Raw genomic sequence first — 20,755 nt, 5'->3', positions numbered from 1 at the left:
AACTCAGCCCCTCCTCCGCCGAACAGCTTAAAGCGGCAGCGCGCCATTGCCCTCCAAGGCTGGGGCGGGTTTCGTCGTCAAGCGCCTCCCGCATCGCCAGGCAATCTTTTATTGCACCTATATTTTGGCACGCCGGGTGCCGCGAGACGCGCTTTCTGCAAGAGCCGCCAGCATCTAATCTGGGGGAATTTGCCGTTTCGGGACAATATCACTAATACGCAATCATAATAATACTCAAGCCTAACAAAAATGAAAACCAAGCAAGATTTATTCAAGGCGTAAGCTTTCGAGTGCAGGCCTTCTTCCTCAAACTAAAGAGCCATCTTGGCGTAGTGGTAGGAGTGCCAATTTCTAATCTGGGTTTGATACTCTGCACCTCCCCTACATGCAACCAGCTGGGTGACCTTTGGTTTGTCTCAGCCCAGACTGAACGGTAAAGGAAGAGCAGCTTTTTACACAGTGGTTAAAAAGCACAAAGCACTGCTAGGTGGGGAAAGAAACCACACGGGAGTCTAACATTTAAAAAGCACTGCAGAGCAGGAGGACCCATTTGGGTGGTCAAAAGCAAGCAAGTATTCCCTACACATTAAACAGGTAGCCCCAGGGGGCTCAGTCCCAACCAAAGCTACTCACAAGCAAATACTACCCTAAAAATAAAACATACACACACACACACGCCAATTTTTGGAGGGTGGAATCACTTGGGCATGAAATTTGGGTCCCTGTGAGTAGGCAGGTGGCTGTGAGTTCCTGCACTGTGCAAGGGGCTAGACTACATGACCCTGGCTGTCCCTTCCAGCTCTATAATTCTATCATTCCTCCTGAGAAGGAATAATAGAAGATTTTCAGCCAATCAAAACTCTGGACTCAAAACTCAATCAGGCCAAAGCAAACGCTAGGCCAGCCCACATAGCAGGGTCATACTGTGATTTAACATAATAAACATACTTTCACACACATACAAAACCATTTTACACCAGAAATCTGATTGTTACTGTTGGCACTGGGTATAAGGCAGCTTTGTATGTTTAATCTAGGAAGATAATATTAATTTAAACATTAATTTCTATGCTGCTTCTCTTTAGCAGCAATCTCAGGGCAGTTAACAGCAGTAAAAAAACTCATACAAAAGCTGAAACCATATACATTGAAAACAATCGATTAGACAAGAAAAAGAAAAAAAACATGCACCATCTCTATAAACCTGGAGACAAGTGGATCAACCTTTCAACCCAGATCTAGATGGAGAAGGGTGGAGGGTGGCAGGGGGCCCATTTAGATACCAATAAGTGCTGGCTTTAGCTCGGATATCAACCAGCAGCTCATTTCACCAAAAAGACCCTGGTCTAGTCGAGCCCAGGCACGCTTCTCAAAGGCCGGGGATCACCAAAAAGTTGGCGTTAGCGGAGTGCAGCACTGTGCTCTTTGAGGGGTATCATTGGGATTTGGCTGAGATCATGGTGAACTCTTCAAATCACCATCAAATCACAACTTCAAATCAAATCACAAGAAGGCAGTGTTTGTGAAGTATTTCGAACCAGGTCAGCACTATGTAAACATTAAGTATTATTATTGTTACAGATCCAAGCAGGGGCAGTGGTCTCCTACACAAAATAAGTTCTCCCCTGATGTTTTGCCAGTCCCTTTTCCATTCTGCAGGCCTCTCTGAAGGCCTAGCAGCCCTCGTGGGACAACAGGGACTTATCACCTGCCTCCTGACATAAGAGATTTAAGAGATTAACAGGTCAATACGGCATCTTGTTAAATTGCTCTCCAGTTATCACATGCTGAGACTGAACTCAGTCACCCGGGGGCTTTGGGTTCATGGGGGAGGGTGTTGTTGTGTTGAGGAAAATTCAAGGCAGTTCCACTGGAAGAGCAGAGGCCTCTTGATGGCTCAAGAGCTGTGTAAAAAGCAAACAACCCAAAAGTGCTTTGGCAAGATCAAGTACAGCTGTCCTTTGAAAGCCAAATTGTTTTCTCCCTGCCTGGGGACATCAGAACTTGGGTGGGCCAAGATATTTCTCTCTACAAGGGGCATGCCCTTGAGGCAAAGATGCTCCTTTCTTGAACCTTACATGGGTTCCAGTCAATGCTGTCAAATTCTCTTTTAAAATATATATTTGTGGCTAACCCCGCTTCTGAGTGGGGAACTCACTTTTCTGGAAATAACTTTATTTACAAGCCCAGGAGAAATGAATGGGAGATGTTGTTCAGCAGATGGGTTTCTTGATGGCCCTGGAAGGGCCAATTTCCCGAATTGGTGGGAGGTGATTAATTTTGTATATGTATTTTAAAATTGTGGTGGGAGGTTATTAATTTTTATATATATTTTTAAATTGTTAAACAATTACTGGGGGTTGTGACCTTATATGGTCACACTGACCCACCCCACCCAAATGGCCAATGATGGGCCTGAAGGGAGTGGAAAGGGGATGTGCCCAAAGTTGAACATGAGCCAACAGGGTGACTTGGTGGCTAAAAAGGCAAATAAGATTTTGGGCTGTATCAAATGGAGTATTGTGTCCAGATCACTGGAGGTTCGGCCTCACTTGGAGTACTGTGTTCAGTTTTGGGCACCACACTTGAAAAAAGATGTAGACAAACTGGAGCGTGTCCAGAGGAGAGCAACAAAGATGGTGAGGGGGTTTTGAGACCAAGACATATGAAAAAAGGTTGGGGGAGCTTGGTCTGTTTAGCCTGGAGAGGAGATCTGATAACCATCAAGTATTTAAAAGGGTGCCATACAGAGGATGGAGCAGAGTTGTTCTCTCTTGTCCTGGAGGGACGGACCAGAACCAATGGGATGAATTCCATCTAAGCATCAGGAAGAAGTTCCTGACAGAGCAGTTTCCAATGGAACAGGCTTCCTCGGGAGGTGGTCGGTTCTCCACCTTTGGAAATTTTTAAACAGAGGCTGGATAGCCATCTGACGGCTGATTCTGTGAAGGCTCAAGGGGGTGTCAGGTTACAGTGGATGAGTGTTAGGGTTGTGAATGTCCTGCATAGTGCAGGGGGTTAGATGACCCAGGAGGTCCCTTCCAACTCTATGATCCATGTGACAGTCACCTCTAGACTAGACTTCTGCAACTTGCTCTATGCAGGCCTACCCTTATCCTTGACCCGGAAACTACAACTAGTGCAGAACACGGTGGCCAGGATTCTCACTGTACTCCAGCAACTCAGCTGGCTCCCAATTGAATTCCGGATTAGGCTTAAGGTTTTGGTACTTACCTTCAAGGCCACACACGGTCTGGGCCTCTCAGTGTACCTGAGAGACTGTCTCTCTGCCTACACCCCCAAAAGAGCACTATCCTCCGCCACTTCCAACTGGCTGGTGATCCCTGGCCTCAAAGAGGCACGTCTGACCTCAGCAAGGGCCAAAGCTTTTTTTGTCCTGACCCCCACCTGGTGGAACAAACTCCCTGAAAAGATCAGGGCCCTGCCTGAACCACAATTTTTCAGGGCCTGCAAAAGGGAGCTCCTCCACCAGGCATTTGCTTGAGCCTGACCAACAGGCTCCCCCCCTCCCGCTGCTCCTGATATGACTGAATCTAATCTACTTAAGGCAGGGGTAGTCAAACTGCGGCCCTCCAGATGTCCATGGACTACAATTCCCAGAAGCCCCTGCCAGCGAATGCTGGCAGGGGCTTCTGGGAATTGTAGTCCATGGACATCTGGAGGGCCGCAGTTTGACTACCCCTGACCTAAGGGTTCCCTTAAAGTTACTGTTGAACAATGTTTCTGTTGAAATACTCTAGTTCAGAGGTAGTCAACCTGTGGTCCTCCAGATGTCCATGGACTACAATTCCCAGGAGCCCCTGCCAGCGAATGCTGGCAGGGGCTTCTGGGAATTGTAGTCCATGGACATCTGGAGGGCCGCAGTTTGACTACCCCTGACCTAAGGGTTCCCTTAAAGTTGCTGTTGAACAATGTTTCTGTTGAAATACTCTAGTTCAGAGGTAGTCAACCTGTGGTCCTCCAGATGTCCATGGACTACAATTCCCAGGAGCCCCTGCCAGCGTTTGCTGGCTTGGGAGCCTATTCTATTAGTCCATGGACATCTGGAGGACCACAGTTAATATGTTATGTTATGGTTTTTATAATTGTTATGATGTTCTATGTAATTACCCTATGACGTTTTATGTAAACTGCCCAGAGCCGTAAGGTAGGGCGGTATAAAAATCTAAATAAACATCTCCATCCATGCATCAAGCTGGCTCTCTTAAGCCGCATGGAGAGCCCTTGGGGTAGTGAAAAGCGGGGTATAAAACCTAACTCCTCTTCTGCTAAGTGACAGCTGGACGCGAAGGACTAGCATGATCGGAGACGGCAGGAGCCGCCTGAAACGTTACCCGCCCCTCCCCTAAGCGCGCACGGCTGGCGGGGTGGCTGCGCGCTGCCACGGAGTCCCTCGGGCCCAGCGGCCGCCCCGACCGGGCTCCTCCTCCGGCGGCATCAGCGCCTCACGTGGGCGGTGGCGAGCAGTCCTTCCGTGCGTCCTGCGCTGGACCCGCCCGGCGCCGCTTCCTCTTCGCCTTCCCCATGGCGGCACCCTGGATGCCGCGGCTGCCGCTGCTGCTGCTCGCCTGGCCGGCCCTTTTGCAGGCCGCCCTTCCGCCGCCCTTCCCCGGAGCCGGCTCGGAGCCCGCGCAGAGCTGCTCGGTGGTGCTGGACCCCGTCTCCGGGCAGCCCAAGGTGGCCAGCGGCTGGGAGCCTGCGGCGGTCGCCTGGGCCAACCTCACCGACGGCATCCGGAGCAACGGGTAGGTTGGAAGTTGCAGGGAGCGCGGTCCTACTCCGGGTTACTCGCCAGGGCCGGGGTGGCATGCCCGCTGCAGTCGCAGGGAGCCCTTGCAGGAGAGCGGGACTGGCGAAGACTTTAAGACGCGGTTTTGCCCTTGGGTGTAACGGAGCTCTGCTCAAGAGTAAATCCCGTTGAGTTGAGCAGGATTTACTCCCTGGGGAGGGCGCGTTGCGCGAGCTGGGGGAGGTTTCACCGTTACAGGGTCGGGAATTGACGTGGAGGCAGGCAATGGAAAAAGCAATTGAATGTCTCTTTCCTTCAATACCCTATGGCAGGGGTAGTCAAACTGCGGCCCTCCAGATGTCCATGGACTACAATTCCCAGGAGCCCCCTGCCAGCATTCGCTGGCAGGGGGCTCCTGGGAATTGTAGTCCATGGACATCTGGAGGGCCGCAGTTTGACTACCCCTGCCCTATGGGGTGGCTGTGCTTTAAGGCAAAAAGAAAAAAGGGCATGCATAGGATTGCGGCCTTCTATTCGATGGAGTAGAATCCTAGAATTGGAACGGGCCTAGCAGGCCATCTAGTCCAATCCCCTGCTCAACCCAGGATCAGCCTAAAGCAGTGGTTCTCAACCTGGGGGTCAGGACCCCTTTGGGGGGGGGAGGTCGAATGATCCTTTCACAGGAGTTGCGGCAGGGCAAACAGCTTGGTGGGGAGGGGGGTGGCACCATCCGCACAACAGCCTTGCGGGGTAGATCAAGATAGAATGTTCATCTGTCTGGAGCAGTGGAAAAGAGCGAGATCGGCATGGTGGGACAAGAGGCAGAACAGAACTGAGAAACCCCAGGGAATAAAACAATTTATATACAATCATGAACAATGGATTTTCACGCCATTGGTCAGTTTCGGTTTAATTTCTGTGAAAGAACACTTGTATCATTTTATGGTTGGGGGTCACCACAACGTGAAGAACTGTATTAAAGGGTTGCGGCATTAGGAAGGTTGAGAACCACTGGCCTGAAGTATCCATGATGAGTACCTGTTCAGCCGCTACTTGGAGACCGCCATTCAGGGTGAGCTCACCCTCCTCTATCCATCCATCCATCCATACATCCCTCTAATCTAATCTCTATGATTATATTTATTGACCGCCACTCCCAGGCCCTGCCGGCTCGTGGTGGTTTACAATGAAATGATAAAACCACATAAAAACAGATACAAATCTACAATCCCATACCTCCTTAGGTAGCCCATTCCACTGCTGAACTACTCTGAATGTGAAATCCGCCCCCTCCTGCTATTTACTCAGTAAAGTTCTACTTAGTGCTGAAATTTGCCAGACTGGAAATTATACCCATCTGGTCCAGATTTTCACTTGTGCAAGAACTGTTTGTGTTTTAGGAACATTGGGATAAAATAAGAGTTAACTGGTATTGCCAAGATTTATAAAATGCATTCCAGCATAAGCTTTGACTCATCCCAGCTCATGGCGTTAGGTGCTTGGAGGTATACTTTCCTTTATATGCACGACAGAAGAAAGGGGATGTTCTAAAGACAGGACAGTTAAAAACAAGACCCAGTCCAAGTAGTAATTAGCCCCCACAGAGGCACTCCCAGCCTTGTTAGACAGGTAACATATTGTTAGGCAGTCTATTACAAAAGGTTTGTTATGTATTTAAACTTAGAGTTTTGTGCAGTTGTTTGTCTGAATCATTTAAGCATGTTTGAAATGCATTTAAAGGGTAACTTTGTTGTCGCACTTCTCTTTGATTTGTGTTCTTCTATCTGAAAACTAGATAATGCTGATAGAAAGGAATTTGCCAGTGTGATAAAGAAGTCCTAGTGCTGGACAATAATCAGCGCGTGTCTTTTTGCCCTGATCCTTTCCTCGTGTGCCCTTCTCTCTGTTTGGCAGATGGGCCTTCTTGGAGGTGACCACCAATGAGAAGTATAATGACAGCCTCCAGGCCTATGCAGCAGGGCTGGCGGAAGCTGCGGTGTCTGAACAGGTGAGAGTCAGTATGTAAGAACCAGCACACTTCAGCAACCTTGCCCTCCCCTGCTTTTGGGCTTCAGCGCTGCGACTTACGGACGATTAAGAAATAGAGTGGTCTCTGAACATGTGCAGAGAGTAATTCCCTTGACACTAGAAAGCCATTTTAGATGCTAACTGGAGCAATGCAGTTGGGGGATTACTGTAATTTATAAACAGCTTGGTGTAGTGGTCAGAAGTGCAGGCTTCTAATCTGGTGAGCTGGGTTTGATTCCGCGCTTCTCCACATGCAGCCAACTGGGTGACCTTGGGCTCACCACAGCACTGATAAAGCTGTTCTGGCTGAGCGGTAAGATTGGGGCTCTCTCAGCCTCACCTCCCTCACAGGGTGTCTGTTTTGGGGAGAGGAAAGGGAAGGTGATTGAAAACCGCTTTGAGACTCCTTCAGGTAGAGAAAAGTAGCATATAAGAACCAACTCTTCTTCATCTTTTTTCTTGATTTTTATGCTGATTTCATTATGTGATTTAATTGCTTTTAAACCATGTTGTTTCCTACCCAGGAAGGGCGGGCTACAAAAATAAAGTTACTATTATTTACAATACCAGAGCCGTAGGGAAGGGCGGATATATATATATAATAATCTGCCCTTCCCTGGAGGCTGAGCAGGTAACAGCATATAAGGATAAATTAACAGAATGTTTATTATAATCACCATAACAATAAAGCATACATTAAAGCCACTCATTATGAAGCCTTTCTGTTATCTGTCTTGAAGTGGGAGACAGATGTTACATTCAGATCTGCCACCATTGTTATATTTGATTATTATTTGTGTGTGTGTTTCTTGTCCTTGTTCTTTGTGTGCGTGTTTTGAAATAAAAGAACCATGTGATAATTGATAGGACCAAACTAATAGCCCATGGATTTTCCCAATTTCTCAACACCTTTTTGTGTTTCATAAAGCAGCCTCAGTAACTTCTCTATCTCTGCCCGACCCCTGCATTCCAGCTCATCTACATGCATTGGATGAACACCATGGTGGGCTACTGTGGCCCCTTCAAGTACCAAACGGACTACTGTGAAAAATTAAAGAGCTATATTGAAACTAACCTGGCCTGGATGGAGCAAGAGATGGAGACCCAGCAAGACTCCGAATACTGGCATCAGGTGAGGGCGAGGAGATTCTCCTCTTATCAGTTCGTTAATTCACATCCTAATGAAAGACACATCCAATCTAATGAAAACATCACAGTATAGAACCAGGCAGCAAAAGAAACATCAGTACATCCAGAGAGAGCCCAGGACCAGTTTAGAAGCCTCTGCTGTGAACATCTTGCCGCACCATTTGTGGATTCAAGGACTTGCTTAAAAAGAAAAGATCTTAGTGAAATCCGCCTGATGTGTTGAGTGAGCTAATTTCCTAAGGCGGGTGCCCTCACTCAAAAAGCCTTGTTTTTCAGTTGCCAGTGTTATTTGGCAACAGAAAAGGAACACCTGTATAAGTAGCTCATTTGATCTTGAAAGGCATATGGGCCCTGCACAACTTAGAGGCTGGGCTTACCTCATGCAGGAATGAGCCTTCTGTTAATCAGGGAAGGAAAGATTTGGATTGCCTGTCTCTGACACATAGGGCTTGGATCTGTCCTGTGAGAGCATTTGCCATTTTTAATTTCTGAGTCTTTAAGTGATCCCTGTGTGCCCATTCAAATGTCCAGGTTCGCCTTGCCTTGCTTCAGTTGAAGGGCCTTGAAGATGGTTACAGCGGACGTGTGGCCTTCCCTTCCGGCAAGTTCTCCATTGCCCCCTTCGGCTTTCTGTGAGTCCCCTTCTTGGTACCTATGAGGGAAGAAAATTAAGCCACATGGGGATGACTCACATGTGATGGTCACTGTAAATGTGCTTTTGAATGCTGGTACATAATGAATCAGCTCCCACATTAAGCCTTGGAAATTTTTTTTATAACCCTCTGCCCCATTTAAAACCAGGGTAGCCTGAAGAAGAGTGGTGTAGAACTTGGAAACTTTCTCACTACTTTGTGGTGACTGGCTGACCATAATAAGAGGACCGACATTGCCGTTGCTTTTGTATTGATGTTCCAAATCTTTTCCAAGGCTTTTAGGAATTTTAAGTAATTTTCCTGGGGCTCAGGGATGGAGGTCAGTATCCCCCCTACTTCAAAAGGATTTAGGGACCTTGGAATGCAGACAAAAGAGGGAGTTGGTTGAGTTTCTTCTCATAGCAAATTAGACCATTGTTCTCCCCAAGTCTCTTCTGACTGGCAGTGGATTTCCAGGGTCTGAGGCTGAGGTATTTAATCTCATCTGTTAGCTGATCCTTTTAATGAGAGACACTGGGGATTAGTTCTGGGGCCGTCCTGGTACAAAGCAGATCAGCTGTGGTTTAGCCATTTCTCCATTTCCAGTTCTTGAGTAGTTATCAGGAGAGCACAGAGGTCTTGGAGACTACAGAATCTAATCTGTTTTATCTCTGATCTAGGGAACAGTCAGCCCAAATATATCCAACCTATGTGCGATAGGAGAAAAGCTTTATCGTAGGGGAAGAGGGCAGGTCCCTCACTCCAACTCTTTGGTTCTTTTCCGCCAGCTTGTTCCAGCTAGGGGGTGACTTGGAAGACCTGGAAGCGGCCTTTAATAAATCGGAAAGCCAGCGTGTCCTTGGCTCTGGCTCCTGCTCGGCCTTGATCAAGCTGTTGCCTGGCAACCAGGACCTCTACGTCTCCCATGACACGTGGAATACCTACCAGTCCATGCTGCGCATCATCAAGAAGTACACCTTGCTTTTCCGGACTTCTTCTCAGAGTGAGTCGCAGGAAGAAGCGAAGGAATGGGGATTGGGGAATCAGGACTTTTCCTGTGCAGATTAGAGATCAGGGCTTAATCTGGAGAATATAGAAAGGTCTAAACGGGTCACATGCTTCTCTTCACCTAAACAGGTCAATGCAAAATATTGCATTGTCTGAAAGGAAAGTGGACTCTTGCAATCTTGAACTGGTGGGAAGCTTGTGGAGCAGGATTTCTGCTGCTGTTACTTGTAATGGTTAGAATCTAGAGATCCAGTTTAGTGAAGTGGTTTGAGTGCTGGACTTAGGCTGGCAGAGGCCTGGGTTCCAATTCATGCTTGCCAGAAAACGTGCTGGGTAACTTTGGTTCAGTCATTTGCTCTTAGCCAAGTCCTATCTCGCAGGGTTGTTGTGAAGGGGGGGAGAATGGAGGATGGAGTGAGGTTGTCAACCTCCAGGAAGGGTTAGGGATGACCACTCAGTAGTTTAATAAAGAATACACATCTTAAATACCAATAGGAGTGAATCTGTATTTAAGATGTGTGTTCTTTATGAAACTTTGTTTTGTCATTTTTATTAAAAGTTATTCTTTTTGCCTTTAAATGTAATGTAAGCATATACTTAATTTTCTTAGTGTCTAGCTGGTCTTATACAGATTACATAAATATTTTGTAAATTCTAATGCAGATATGGCCTGCTGAGGAAGATTATTGAAAATCCAATTTAACCGGTGTGGCTTTTAGCTGTTCTAGTCATATGTTTTGAATAAACAAGGAACTCTTATCACAGCTGTCTTAGAAACCTACACACAGTGTTTTCCGTTCTTCGTTTGCTTAACCTCCAGGTAGGGCCTGGTGATCTCCAGGAACTAAGATCTCCAGACTACATAGCTTAGTTCCCCTGAAGAAAATGACAGCCCCTAAATGTGGACTTCATGGCATTATACCTACTTTCCATGGCCCAGTCTCTGCCCTCCTCAGGCTCCACCCCCAAATCTCCAGGAATTTTCTCACCTGGAGTTGGCAACTCTAAGGATGGGAGAGACACATGTACCACCTTTGAGGAAAGTCAGGATAAAAAATGTGCTAACTGAATGCATAAATCCTAAGAATGTTGCCATAACACTGCATCACAATTTGCTTTGGAAACTGAAGGTATTTTCAAAACTAGTTTGTTATCTGAATTCTTGGAGGATGGTTGCTTTTTAAAAAAAAGGCAAGCATCCTTTGGCATGCCCAAGCCATCGAACACACCCACCATTGCTTTTTTGGATTCTGGACAATAGAACTTGCATGTGCTTATGACTGCCAGTATTTGATGGACATTTTGTGCAGGGGAAGAGCCTCTGGCTTACAGCGACCTCATTCCATCCTTCAAAGCAGGAGTGTAGAATGTATCTCATTGCCAGTTGGCAGCTAATGACAATTTGCAATCGGGCTTTGCAGGTGACACTGTGATTCCTGGCTACACCCAGGCATTCTCCTCATACCCAGGTGCCATTTTCTCCGGAGATGACTTCTACATCTTGAGCAGCGGCTTGGTGAGCAGTTTATTCCTTGGTCCCCCCCCCCTTCTGTGCTTTGGATGGGGTTGGGAGGGCCTCGTCCATTGGCTTGGCTTTGCGATGGTTCTTGAGCCTGGGCTGGATGAGAGAGCTGAACCTTATTCGGGGGCCTACATCTCTGTCCTCCAAAGGTTCTGCTAGCATTCATGTAAAAGGAGTCGATTATTAATAATAACACAACTTAGTACTGGGTGGTTCATCCATATTGGAAGGTTCACGGAGACAACAGCCACAGGGGTGGGGAAGATAAACCACTTGATCACTTAGATTTGATTCTGAGGTAGAAGAAGAAGAAGAGTTGGTTCTTATATGCCGCTTTTCTTTACCCGAAGGAGTCTCAAAGCAGCTTACAGTTGCCTTCCCTTTCCTCTCCCCACAACAGACTGCCGATTGGGCCCTCTGCTTGTCAGTCCGCGGCTGCCGATTGGCCCCTTGTCCCCGGAACCGCTTCCTGACCCGCCCACCCCCCAACCTGGGCCGCCTTCGGCCTACAGGCGCCATTACATGGCCGTCCGCCGACACGGCAAGTAAGCTGCCGGCCACCCTAGCCTACCATGTGGCCCTCAGAGGGGGGGAGCCTTTGGGGCGGCTGGTCACAGATGTGGCTGGGCTGTCCCTTGGCCCGCCCCGGAGTCGGGTGGGAGGCGGCCAGAGGGGGAGGCTTTGGGGGAGGGCCAAAGGACAGCCTAGCTGCATCTGTGACGCGGCGGGCCTTCCCCTTGAGCCGCCCCGAAGGCTCCCCCCCTCGAGTCGGCCCCGGAGATGGGGGGGCCGGGGCAAGCTTCAGCGCGGGGCTCGGAGCCCCACACTGAAGCTGAGGGCCGGGGGGGCCTCCCGCACCCACCCACAGCCCGCTAGCGCCCACGGCATTTTTTATACAGCGGGCTTAATTTCTAGTAAGGTAAAATAAATTAGTAAATTGTCATAATATCCAAATTAAGCTATATGATGCCGTGTGATAATTCTTCGCTAAAACAGCTAATCAGTCCTTTTGCGTTCAGTTGTAGGTCACAAAGTCATTGGAGAAATAAAAATGTCAAGGTTACTAATTAATGGTAGACACTTTCCCAGTTGTGAAAAGGAATAATTGAAAGAGACCAGTTGCTGGCCCCATCCATCTCCACCCAAGCATGGAAACTTCCCTGCAGGTGACAAGCTGTGCTGGCAAGTTATCTCATCCTGAGACCAGAGTTAAATTTAAAATGACAATACATATTTCTAACATCACATGACAGTGTTTTACATTACAAGGGTTTTACTTGTTGCCTAAAAGATGCAAGTTGACACCAAGTTCTGGACAGGCTACTCCGTAAGTGGGGTACCACCACCAGCCGAGTGGAGAAACCTGTGCCAGAAATATACCCGCAAGGCGCTTGCCAATAGCCCAGTGAAGTAGAATTGTTTAGATCAGACACCTGAGGGCTAAAAGAAACGGAGCGTGTGGGAGAAATGCTGTAACCTGCTTGGAACTTTCGTCTCTGCAGGTGACTCTGGAAACCACCATAGGGAACAGCAACAACGATTTGTGGAAGTACATCCAGCCCAAGGACAGTGTTCTGGAATGGCTGCGCAACATCGTGGCCAATCGGTTGGCCAAGAGCGGACCGGATTGGGCCCTCCTCTTCAAGCAGTTCAACAGCGGCACGTGAGTGAAGTGTGGCAGGGGTGAGGAAGAAAACGATGTTTTCAGGGCTGCCGCTGAAGACCCACAAGACTGCCTGTGGCAGTGTTCTTCTGCGTCATCCTTCGTCACAATCAGGGTCTCGCACAACCGCTGCGTAGGCTGTGCAGCTTGTAATAGTCGTCTCCCAACCAGTTCAGAATCCTACACTTAGGACAGCTGAGTTCTACACCCTGGATTGGATCAATGCTAAATTTTGCACTTTTGTCTGTGGAATAGAATGTCTTTGACATTCCCCCCCTGGCAGTCCAGGGGACCTCCAGGAACAGCATGGAAGGCAAATGGGGGTCTTCAGGAGGAAGAAGGAATGAGTAGAAACCCCCCTTACCCTCCCAAGAGTGTAGAAGAAGACAAAGAAGATGAAGAAGAAGAGGAAGAAGAAGAGTTGGTTCTTATACGCCGCTTTTCTCTACCTGAAGGAGGCTCAAAGCGGCTTATAGTCACCTTCTCTTCCCTCTCTCCACAACAGACACCCTGTGAGGTGGGTGAGGTTGAGAGAGCCCTGATATTACTGCTCAGTCAGAACAGTTTTATCAGTGCCATGGCGAGCCCAAGGCCTCCTAGCTGTCTGCATGTAGGGCAGTGCAGAATCAAACCCAGCATGCCAGATTAGAAGTCCACACTCCTAACTACTTCACCAAAATGGCTAGAGTATGCAAATATGTGTGATTTTTGTTTTGCATAATTCTGCTGCTTTGTATAACTTGACTTTGGGAGTGGTGGGGAAGGACAGGGAGCTATGAGACTCTGAAGCCTTGCCCCCAACTGCTCCTGTGGCTTCTGACAAGTAAATGGACCTTACTCAGATACCTTCACATGCATCTTCTCAGCCACTAGAGCAGGAGTCTTTCTTTTAAAATAAAGATAGCCTGGATTCCCAGGAGACTGAATGCTGCCCCTACAAGTGCATTCCCACTTTCCTGTCGTGCCTCGTTCAGCCTTTGTGCATCACATCCTTCCCCATCTGGTTTTAGGACTTCAGGTTGGGGTTAGGCCTGAGCTCAGGATGTATTTACTTTTCTGTCCCGTGGGCTGCTGATTCCTAATTTAAATGTATTGTGCATCCCAACATTCATCCGTTGTCATTTTTGCACAGGTACAATAACCAGTGGATGATTGTGGACTACAAGTCTTTCGTCCCAGGCAAGTCTGATCTTCAGAAGGGTGTGTTGACGGTCCTGGAGCAGATTCCGTGAGTTCTCTAAAAGATATTTTCTGTGCAAAATGGCCTACTTGGCTGTCTTTCCACCCCATCCCCTTTCAAAGTGAATCCCCTCTTGCAGTGTTTTGCTTCAGTGATGTCTCCTCCTGCCTCCGTTGGTGGGGAGGTTGGGTCTTGCTAGAGATGTACGTGTCAGATTTCTTTCTTTAATGGCTGTTTTTCAAACCCAAATTAATCCCCCCCCCCGTTTTTCTTTCCTTTTCTCTCTAGTGGGATGATGGTTGCGGATGACAAGACTCAGGAACTGTATCAGAAGGGATACTGGGCAAGCTACAATGTGCCGTGAGCATCCCCTCCCCTGCCCTCCCCTGCCCTCCCCTCCCCTCCCCTGCCCTCCCCTGCCCTGCCCTCCCCTCCCCTCCCCTCCCCACGACTGTTGCCTCTTCAGCTTTTCTCGGCAGGGAAAAGCAGCCTTGCTTTCTGGGCTGGGGGGCAACGGGCTGAGGAGCTGTGCAAACAGGTTTCAGGGGACAGCAGCCTTTCACCCTCCTGTCCTGTCTGTTTATTTATTTTTAATTTATTAGTAAAATTGTAGACCTGCCCCTGTTGCAGCTGCTGTCTCAAGGTGGTTTTAGAGCATTGTGAAAATACAAAGACAATTAAAATCATTAAAACAATTAAAATAAATGCATCAAGCTGACAACTGGTGCTGTCTCCATGGAGGGTTCTTGTTAGGGTAGGCGGAAGAGCTGTTGGATTGCAGTGGGGGACGCCTGCCTTTATTTGTGTCTAAGCTGGCCTCAACTGTAAACCCAGCAGAAGAGCTTAGTCTTAGAGGCCCTACGGAACTCTTTTAGTTCTGATAAGACCCTGGTATTCTCTGGGAGCTCATTCCACCAGGCAGGGGCCAAGGTTGAAAAGGCCCTGTCCCTGGTTGAGGCTAGTTGGGCCTCTTTTGGGCCAGAGATCACCAGGCGATTAGTTGTTGCAGAGCGAAGCACCCCGCACGTACAGCCTGCTAGGTGACCTTGGGCTCGCTACAACACTGATAAAGCTGTCCGGGCCGAGCAGTAATATCAGGGCTCTCTCAGCCTCACCTTCCTCACAGGGTGTCTGTTGTGGGGAGAGGAAAGGGAACACAATTGTAAGCCGCTTTGAGATTCCTTCAGGTAGAGAAAAGCAGCAGATAAGAACCAACTCTCCTTCTTCTTATCTGAGTGACTTATTTCTCCACCCTCAGGTACTTTGAAGAGGTCTTCAATGCCAGCGGCCTTCCTGGGCTGGTGAAGAAGTACGGCGACTGGTTCACCTATGACAAAAACCCCAGAGCCCAGATATTCCGGCGCAACCAGACTCTCGTTAGGGACATGGGCTCTATGATTCGGCTCATGCGGTGAGATATTTGCTGACCCTGTCTGCGGTGTGTTGAAATTTACTTACCAAGAGAACGTTACCACAGTTCCCCCTCCCTCCTGCCTTTTGGAAGGCTGAGTGGTCAAAAGAGTGGTCACTGGCAGTCTTCAAGCAAAGGTTGGATACACAGTTTTCTTGGATGCTTTAGGATGCTTAGGGCTGATCCTGCGTAGAGCAGGGGGTTGGGCTAGATGGCCTGTATGGCCCCTTCCAACTCTATGGTTCTATGATTCTATGAAAAGTGGGATGAGTGAGGTTTTGGACTGAGGAATCACAAATGTTCCATTAGCATTCAGTTGGGTCCACAAATTCGCCACCACTTCAGGAGCAGAGCCCAAATTTGCTGGCATTTACAGCGAGAGGACGGGGAATGTTTCCTGTAACACTGAGCGGAAATGTGGCAATTGCATCTAAAAGCATGTGATGAACATCTGAACCTTCAGACACTTGTGGTGGTGTAAAGTGTCATCGAGGCAAAGGTGTGAGATGAACAGAGGTGGTTTCCTGTTGCCAGCCACTCCATAGCAACCCTGAACTGCCTTGGTGGTCTCCCATCCAAAGATAAACCATGGCCAACCCTACTTAGCTTCTGAGATCTGATGGGATTGGGCTATCCTGAGCACAGAGACCTGTAGGGTTGGCCCTGGTTAGTACGTGGATAGGAGAATATTGAGGAATGCCAGGGTCACCTCACAGAGGTTGACAATGGCAAAGCACCTCTGAATGTCTCACCTTGAAAACCCTAAAGGTAAAGGTATCCCCTGTGCAAGCACTGAGTCATGTCTAACCCTTGGGGTGACGCCCTCTAGCGTTTTCATGGCAGACTCAATATGGGGTGGTTTGCCAGTGCCTTCCCCAGTCATTATCTCTTTACCCCCCAGCAAAAGCCCAAGGTGCAGGGAAACCTGCCTTGTAGGAGCCCCATTTGTACTGTACTGCATGACTAGCCTCAGCAGTAACCAGGAAACCCCACGAGACTGTTGCAGGTGGCCTGTGAAACAATGGGGAGTGCTGCTTCGGCAGGCAGATTCAACAAAGGAAAAAAGAATCTGTCCAATGGCTTAATCAAAGTTTAAGAGTCTCTGTTATCTCTTTATTTCCACCTGGACTCTGCCAAAACGGTCTCTAGATTATTCTCTGTTTTCAGTGCTTTCATCAGTGGCAAAATGAGTCCTCCACAAAGTTGTTATTAATAAATTAATAAATTCAGTATTAAGCTCTTGACTCTCCACACCAAGAGAGCATTTTTCGCTAATTATATTTTCAAGTGATTATCAAAAACGGCAGCACTTTCAGTGAATATATTGAATTTCCAGGTGGAAATAAAGAGATAACAGAGACTCTTAAACTTTGATTAAGCCATTGGACAGATTCTTTTTTCCTTTGTTGCCTTTTTGGGATTGTCCAGTTTCTTTTCGGCAGGCAGATTCCGCACAGAGTCAGAAATAAGCATATCATTCACCTCTTACCCTTGTGTACCCGCTGCCTGCTTCTTCATCTATTCTGATGGTGCAGGGAAAAGAGAGAGAACAGATCTCACAATGTTACTTCCTGGCTTGCCAAGTGCTTCTCTCCTGCGCTTCAGCAAGTCCTTTCTGTAAGCAGGTGCCTTTTGCAGCTAGAGACATCTCAGTGCCTTGAGACCCAAGCTGCCTCTTCCCCTATTCACTTCCTCCCTGTTACCTTAACGCAGATTCAACAATTTCCCAAAGGATCCGCTCTCCCGGTGCCAGGAGTGTAACCCGTCTCAAAATGGGGAGAACTCGATCGCCGCCCGCTCGGATCTCAACCCTGCCAATGGCACCTATCCCTTTGGGGCCTTGCGCCAGAGACCACACGGAGGCACTGACATGAAGGTGAGGGAATGTGCATGCGCATGCGCATGTGTGCATGAGAGAGAGCCATAGAAATGCATGCAGAATTTGTGTTGAGAGGTTGGAGAAGATGGATGGATGGAGGATGGATGGAGGAGGGAGGGATGGAGGGAGGGAGGGATGGAGGGAGGGATGGAGGGAGGGATGGAAGGAGGGAGGGAGGGATGGATGGATGGAGGAGGGAGGGAGGGAGGGATGGATGGAGGATGGGTGGATGGAGGATGGGTGGATGGAGGATGGGTGGGAGGCTAGCTTTGGATAGAGATGCACAGGAATTTGTGTTATTAGCTTTTTTGCCTTGTAAATCTATACTCTCCGAGCCAAGACTAATATGCCCATGTGAGGACTTTCACCAGTCCATAGAACAGCCTGCCACTTGAGGCTTCTCCGGTTTCTTCTGTCCTTGGCTTCTGACAGACGTCGCCACGTGTGTGTGTATTGAGTGCATTCACTTCTGGGCGTTGCCATAAACCCAGTCACTCTGACAACCTAAGCTACTTCACAAGGCTTTTGTGAGGACAAAAATGTGGAAAGGAGGGCCTTTGATGCTTGGAGAGTGCCTTGGAGAAAGAGCGAGAAAAAAAACATGCCACGTTTCTCTCTCTCCAGCAGCTGTGCCTTGGCCAGAGGACAGTCAGCCATATTCTTGCTTCCTCTGGGGAGCAAGAGGTTAAATTATTTTGAGCCAGAAAGCAGTAGGCTTGTGGTTGTTGGTGACTCCGCCTCTCCTTCCTCTCTTCCTTCAGGTCACTTCCTTTGAGATGGCCAAGAAATACAACTTCATTGCCACCAGCGGGCCTACCTGGGATGACCTCCCTCCGTTCCGGTGGAGCACCTCCCCCTTTGTCAGTCTTCTGCACATGGGCCATCCTGACCAGTGGAAATTCTCTCCCATCCAAGTCTGCTGGGGCTGATTCCTCTGGGTCACTCCTCTGGGCTCCATGACGATGCAATCGCAGCTGTTGCCTTGTAGCGGAGAACCGGGTGCTGCAACCTTGGCTGCCTCTTATTGAAGGAACGACAGATGCCTTGTTTTTTATTCTCAAAAGGGTTTGAGCATTTGAGAATGATGGGCCGTAATTAGAGCTGCAATATGAGCTGCAATCGCACAAGGATACAGTGGGACGGATGCTGATGGTGGTTTGCGGGTGCAGAATACAGCTACCTGAGAATGTCAGGTAGCATTTATCTTAATGGACAAGTTTCTGGCCTTTGCAAGGAGATGCTTGCAAATTTGTGGGCAAATGCTTGCTAACAGAAGCCAGAGAGGTGGCTGTATAACATTTCCAGCGAGAGTGGCTACAGTCAGCCTGTGATAGCTCTTTGTCTTTTCCCCCCGTTTCTACCAGAACCTGATCAGTCCTGGATGGAATACACTTTAGGAAATTGTTAAAGATTGTACTGCATATTATGCAGAGTGAGAGGGATCCTGCAGGTTAGAATAAGTTGAGTAGGTCACGGAATTCAGTTTTGCCCGATGCAGAATTTAAGGATTACTTCGTCTGCATCTGGGACATTAAAAACAATTGGCATTGAGTGTGATGCTTTTGTTTCCTTTCTCCTCCCAGACAGAAATAGGATTGCCTTGCTTGTCCCCTGCCTCTGCTGCCTTTCCTGGATTGATGAAGCTCCAGCAGTATCCCTGGAAGTGGCATCCATTTAAGTTTTTAAACCAGTGCTGGAGGGACTTCTTGTCCCAGAAGGGACCTGCTTTTTTGTTGCAGGTCCCCTCATCTTGTTGTAGGAAGGTGTTCCGCTCACAAGAAGTCCTAAGGGGAGAAATGTGCAGCATTGCATTTTAGGAATTCTGACCTAGGGGATTCTCTTTTGAATGTGATTTACCAAAGACCTGAGTCCACATGTGCTGCAAACAGAAGCTAGTTCTGAGTTGGCTGAACTGTTGTGACATGGGTGCACACACGGGTATCAAACTTTGCAGAGTTCTGATGAAAAGAAGCACAAGAGTTAAACCGTTTTCTATTTCTGGTGCAGACATTGCCTTAGTTTCTTCCATCTGGTACTGCCTGACCTCCATTTTAGTTCTTCCTCATGTCTTCAAATAATATTTTCTTTCTGATCATGTGTGTGTTTGTGTGTATGTGCTGACATCTCTCTCTGTTTGTTTATGAATACAAATGACTTGACCAGTTTGTCCTGAAAGCAATTCCTACGCTTGAAAGAAGTGCTTGTCCTTTCTAGGAATAATTTTGCTGCTATTGTCTTGCATTAGAGTTGTGTTTATCATCCATGTTGAGCTACAGAGCTGTATTTTACTTCTTGGACGGCTCCTGTGCGGGGTGCCTTTTCAGCAGTTCTGAATACCTCTCCCCAATATCTGGGGTCAGTAGGCGGGGTCTATGGAGGAGAAGACATTCTTGTTTTCAGTTGGGTAGGTCTGAACTCCAGCATCGCGTTAAAAAAAAAAATCGAATGGCCTAGCAACCTCCTGCAAGATTTCAGGTTTCTGGAGTATGGAAGGAACATTTCCCGTTGTTGGTGCCCGCAAATTCCTGCTTTTGCACAAAAGGGTTTGCATCTCCTTTGCCGATCCCTGGGGCAAAGCAAATTTAAAAGGGAATTTGGCCAAGTTGAAGGCTGCTTGGTAGTATTTGTATTGTTCTCATCTAAGATATGGAAGTGTTTGGGCTTACTTGACTTCTTACTGTCCAGCTGTGTCTGCCTAAGGCAGACTGTAATCCAGGGGTAGTCAAACTGTGGCCCTCCAGATGTCCATGGACTATAATTCCTATGAGCCCCTGCCAGCATGGCCAGTTGGCAGATGCTCATAGTCACTAGTCCATGGACATCTGGAGAACCACAGTTTTGGCCACCCCTGCTCTAAGCCCTTTGAGAAGAAATCATTTTCTGTGGTTTCTTCGGGAAATAACATGGAGTCATTTTTCTTAATTGAAAGACGGGCATTTTAAAATTCTGGACACTAAACAAGGGCTCCTTCACATGTGAGTGTTTGGGTGTACATCTAAGTTATTTTTAAATGTACACTAAAAGCTGAAGAAGAGAGAGAGGTTATCTGGCAAGCAGGTTATGTAAGCAGGATATCCATATTAACATGTCAGAAAGCTGCAGTCCCGCTTATGTGTTCATGCCACTGCATTCCTGGGTTTATCTCCTTGCAGTGTGTGAGTCAGCCCTGCCCACAGCACCATTTGAACCTTTTTGGCTCTACCTGTGCGTACAGGTGGGTGAGAAAGCCAGTAGTAATTTGGTCATGTTTTAGCCAATGCGAGTTTTGGGCTGAAATTAACAAAAGAAATGTGAAAAGCATTTATGCAAACAGTGTGCACCTTCCATGAACCTTCCCTGTTTTTTTCCTCCAACAATCGAAAGGAAATTAATCTTTCTGGGGGAACCGTAGGGCCTCCCTTTTTATACGAGGTCCTGGGTTTGTTAGCTACATGAAGGAATTTCTGTCTCGTGTTTAAAAAAAGTGAAGAACGTTTGATTTTTTTCCTTTAATAAATATCTAAATGAACTTCTCTTTCTTTGCTTCTGAACTG

General features: G+C 47.8%; 1 protein-coding gene across 1 annotated transcript; it reads left to right on the top strand.

The window, feature by feature from the left end:
• The first annotated feature begins 4,372 nt into the window (after positions 1–4,372).
• On the top strand, positions 4,373–20,730 carry PLBD2 (phospholipase B domain containing 2). Its single transcript, XM_077307481.1, has 12 exons — positions 4,373–4,766; positions 6,665–6,758; positions 7,752–7,910; positions 8,459–8,559; positions 9,348–9,562; positions 10,989–11,083; positions 12,592–12,752; positions 13,885–13,980; positions 14,221–14,292; positions 15,191–15,343; positions 17,057–17,219; positions 17,984–20,730. The coding sequence occupies exons 1-12, from the start codon at positions 4,546–4,548 to the stop codon at positions 18,149–18,151; spliced, it is 1,698 nt and encodes a 565-aa protein (XP_077163596.1). The 5' UTR covers positions 4,373–4,545; the 3' UTR covers positions 18,152–20,730.
• The last annotated feature ends 25 nt before the right edge of the window (positions 20,731–20,755 follow it).

The sequence above is a fragment of the Paroedura picta genome, chromosome 13 (assembly GCF_049243985.1).
Source record: "Paroedura picta isolate Pp20150507F chromosome 13, Ppicta_v3.0, whole genome shotgun sequence".
Lineage (NCBI taxonomy): Eukaryota > Metazoa > Chordata > Lepidosauria > Squamata > Gekkonidae > Paroedura > Paroedura picta.
The sequence above is the reverse complement of the archived record's forward strand: the minus strand, read 5'-3'. Positions and strand labels throughout refer to the sequence as shown.

Coding starts and splice junctions, on each gene's coding strand:
- PLBD2 (XM_077307481.1), top strand. CDS start 4,546: ATGGCGGCACCCTGGATGCCGCGGCTGCCGCTGCTGCTGCTCGCCTGG. Junction 4,767..6,664: donor GACGGCATCCGGAGCAACGG/GTAGGTTGGAAG, acceptor TCTGTTTGGCAG/ATGGGCCTTCTTGGAGGTGA. Junction 7,911..8,458: donor ACTCCGAATACTGGCATCAG/GTGAGGGCGAGG, acceptor TCAAATGTCCAG/GTTCGCCTTGCCTTGCTTCA.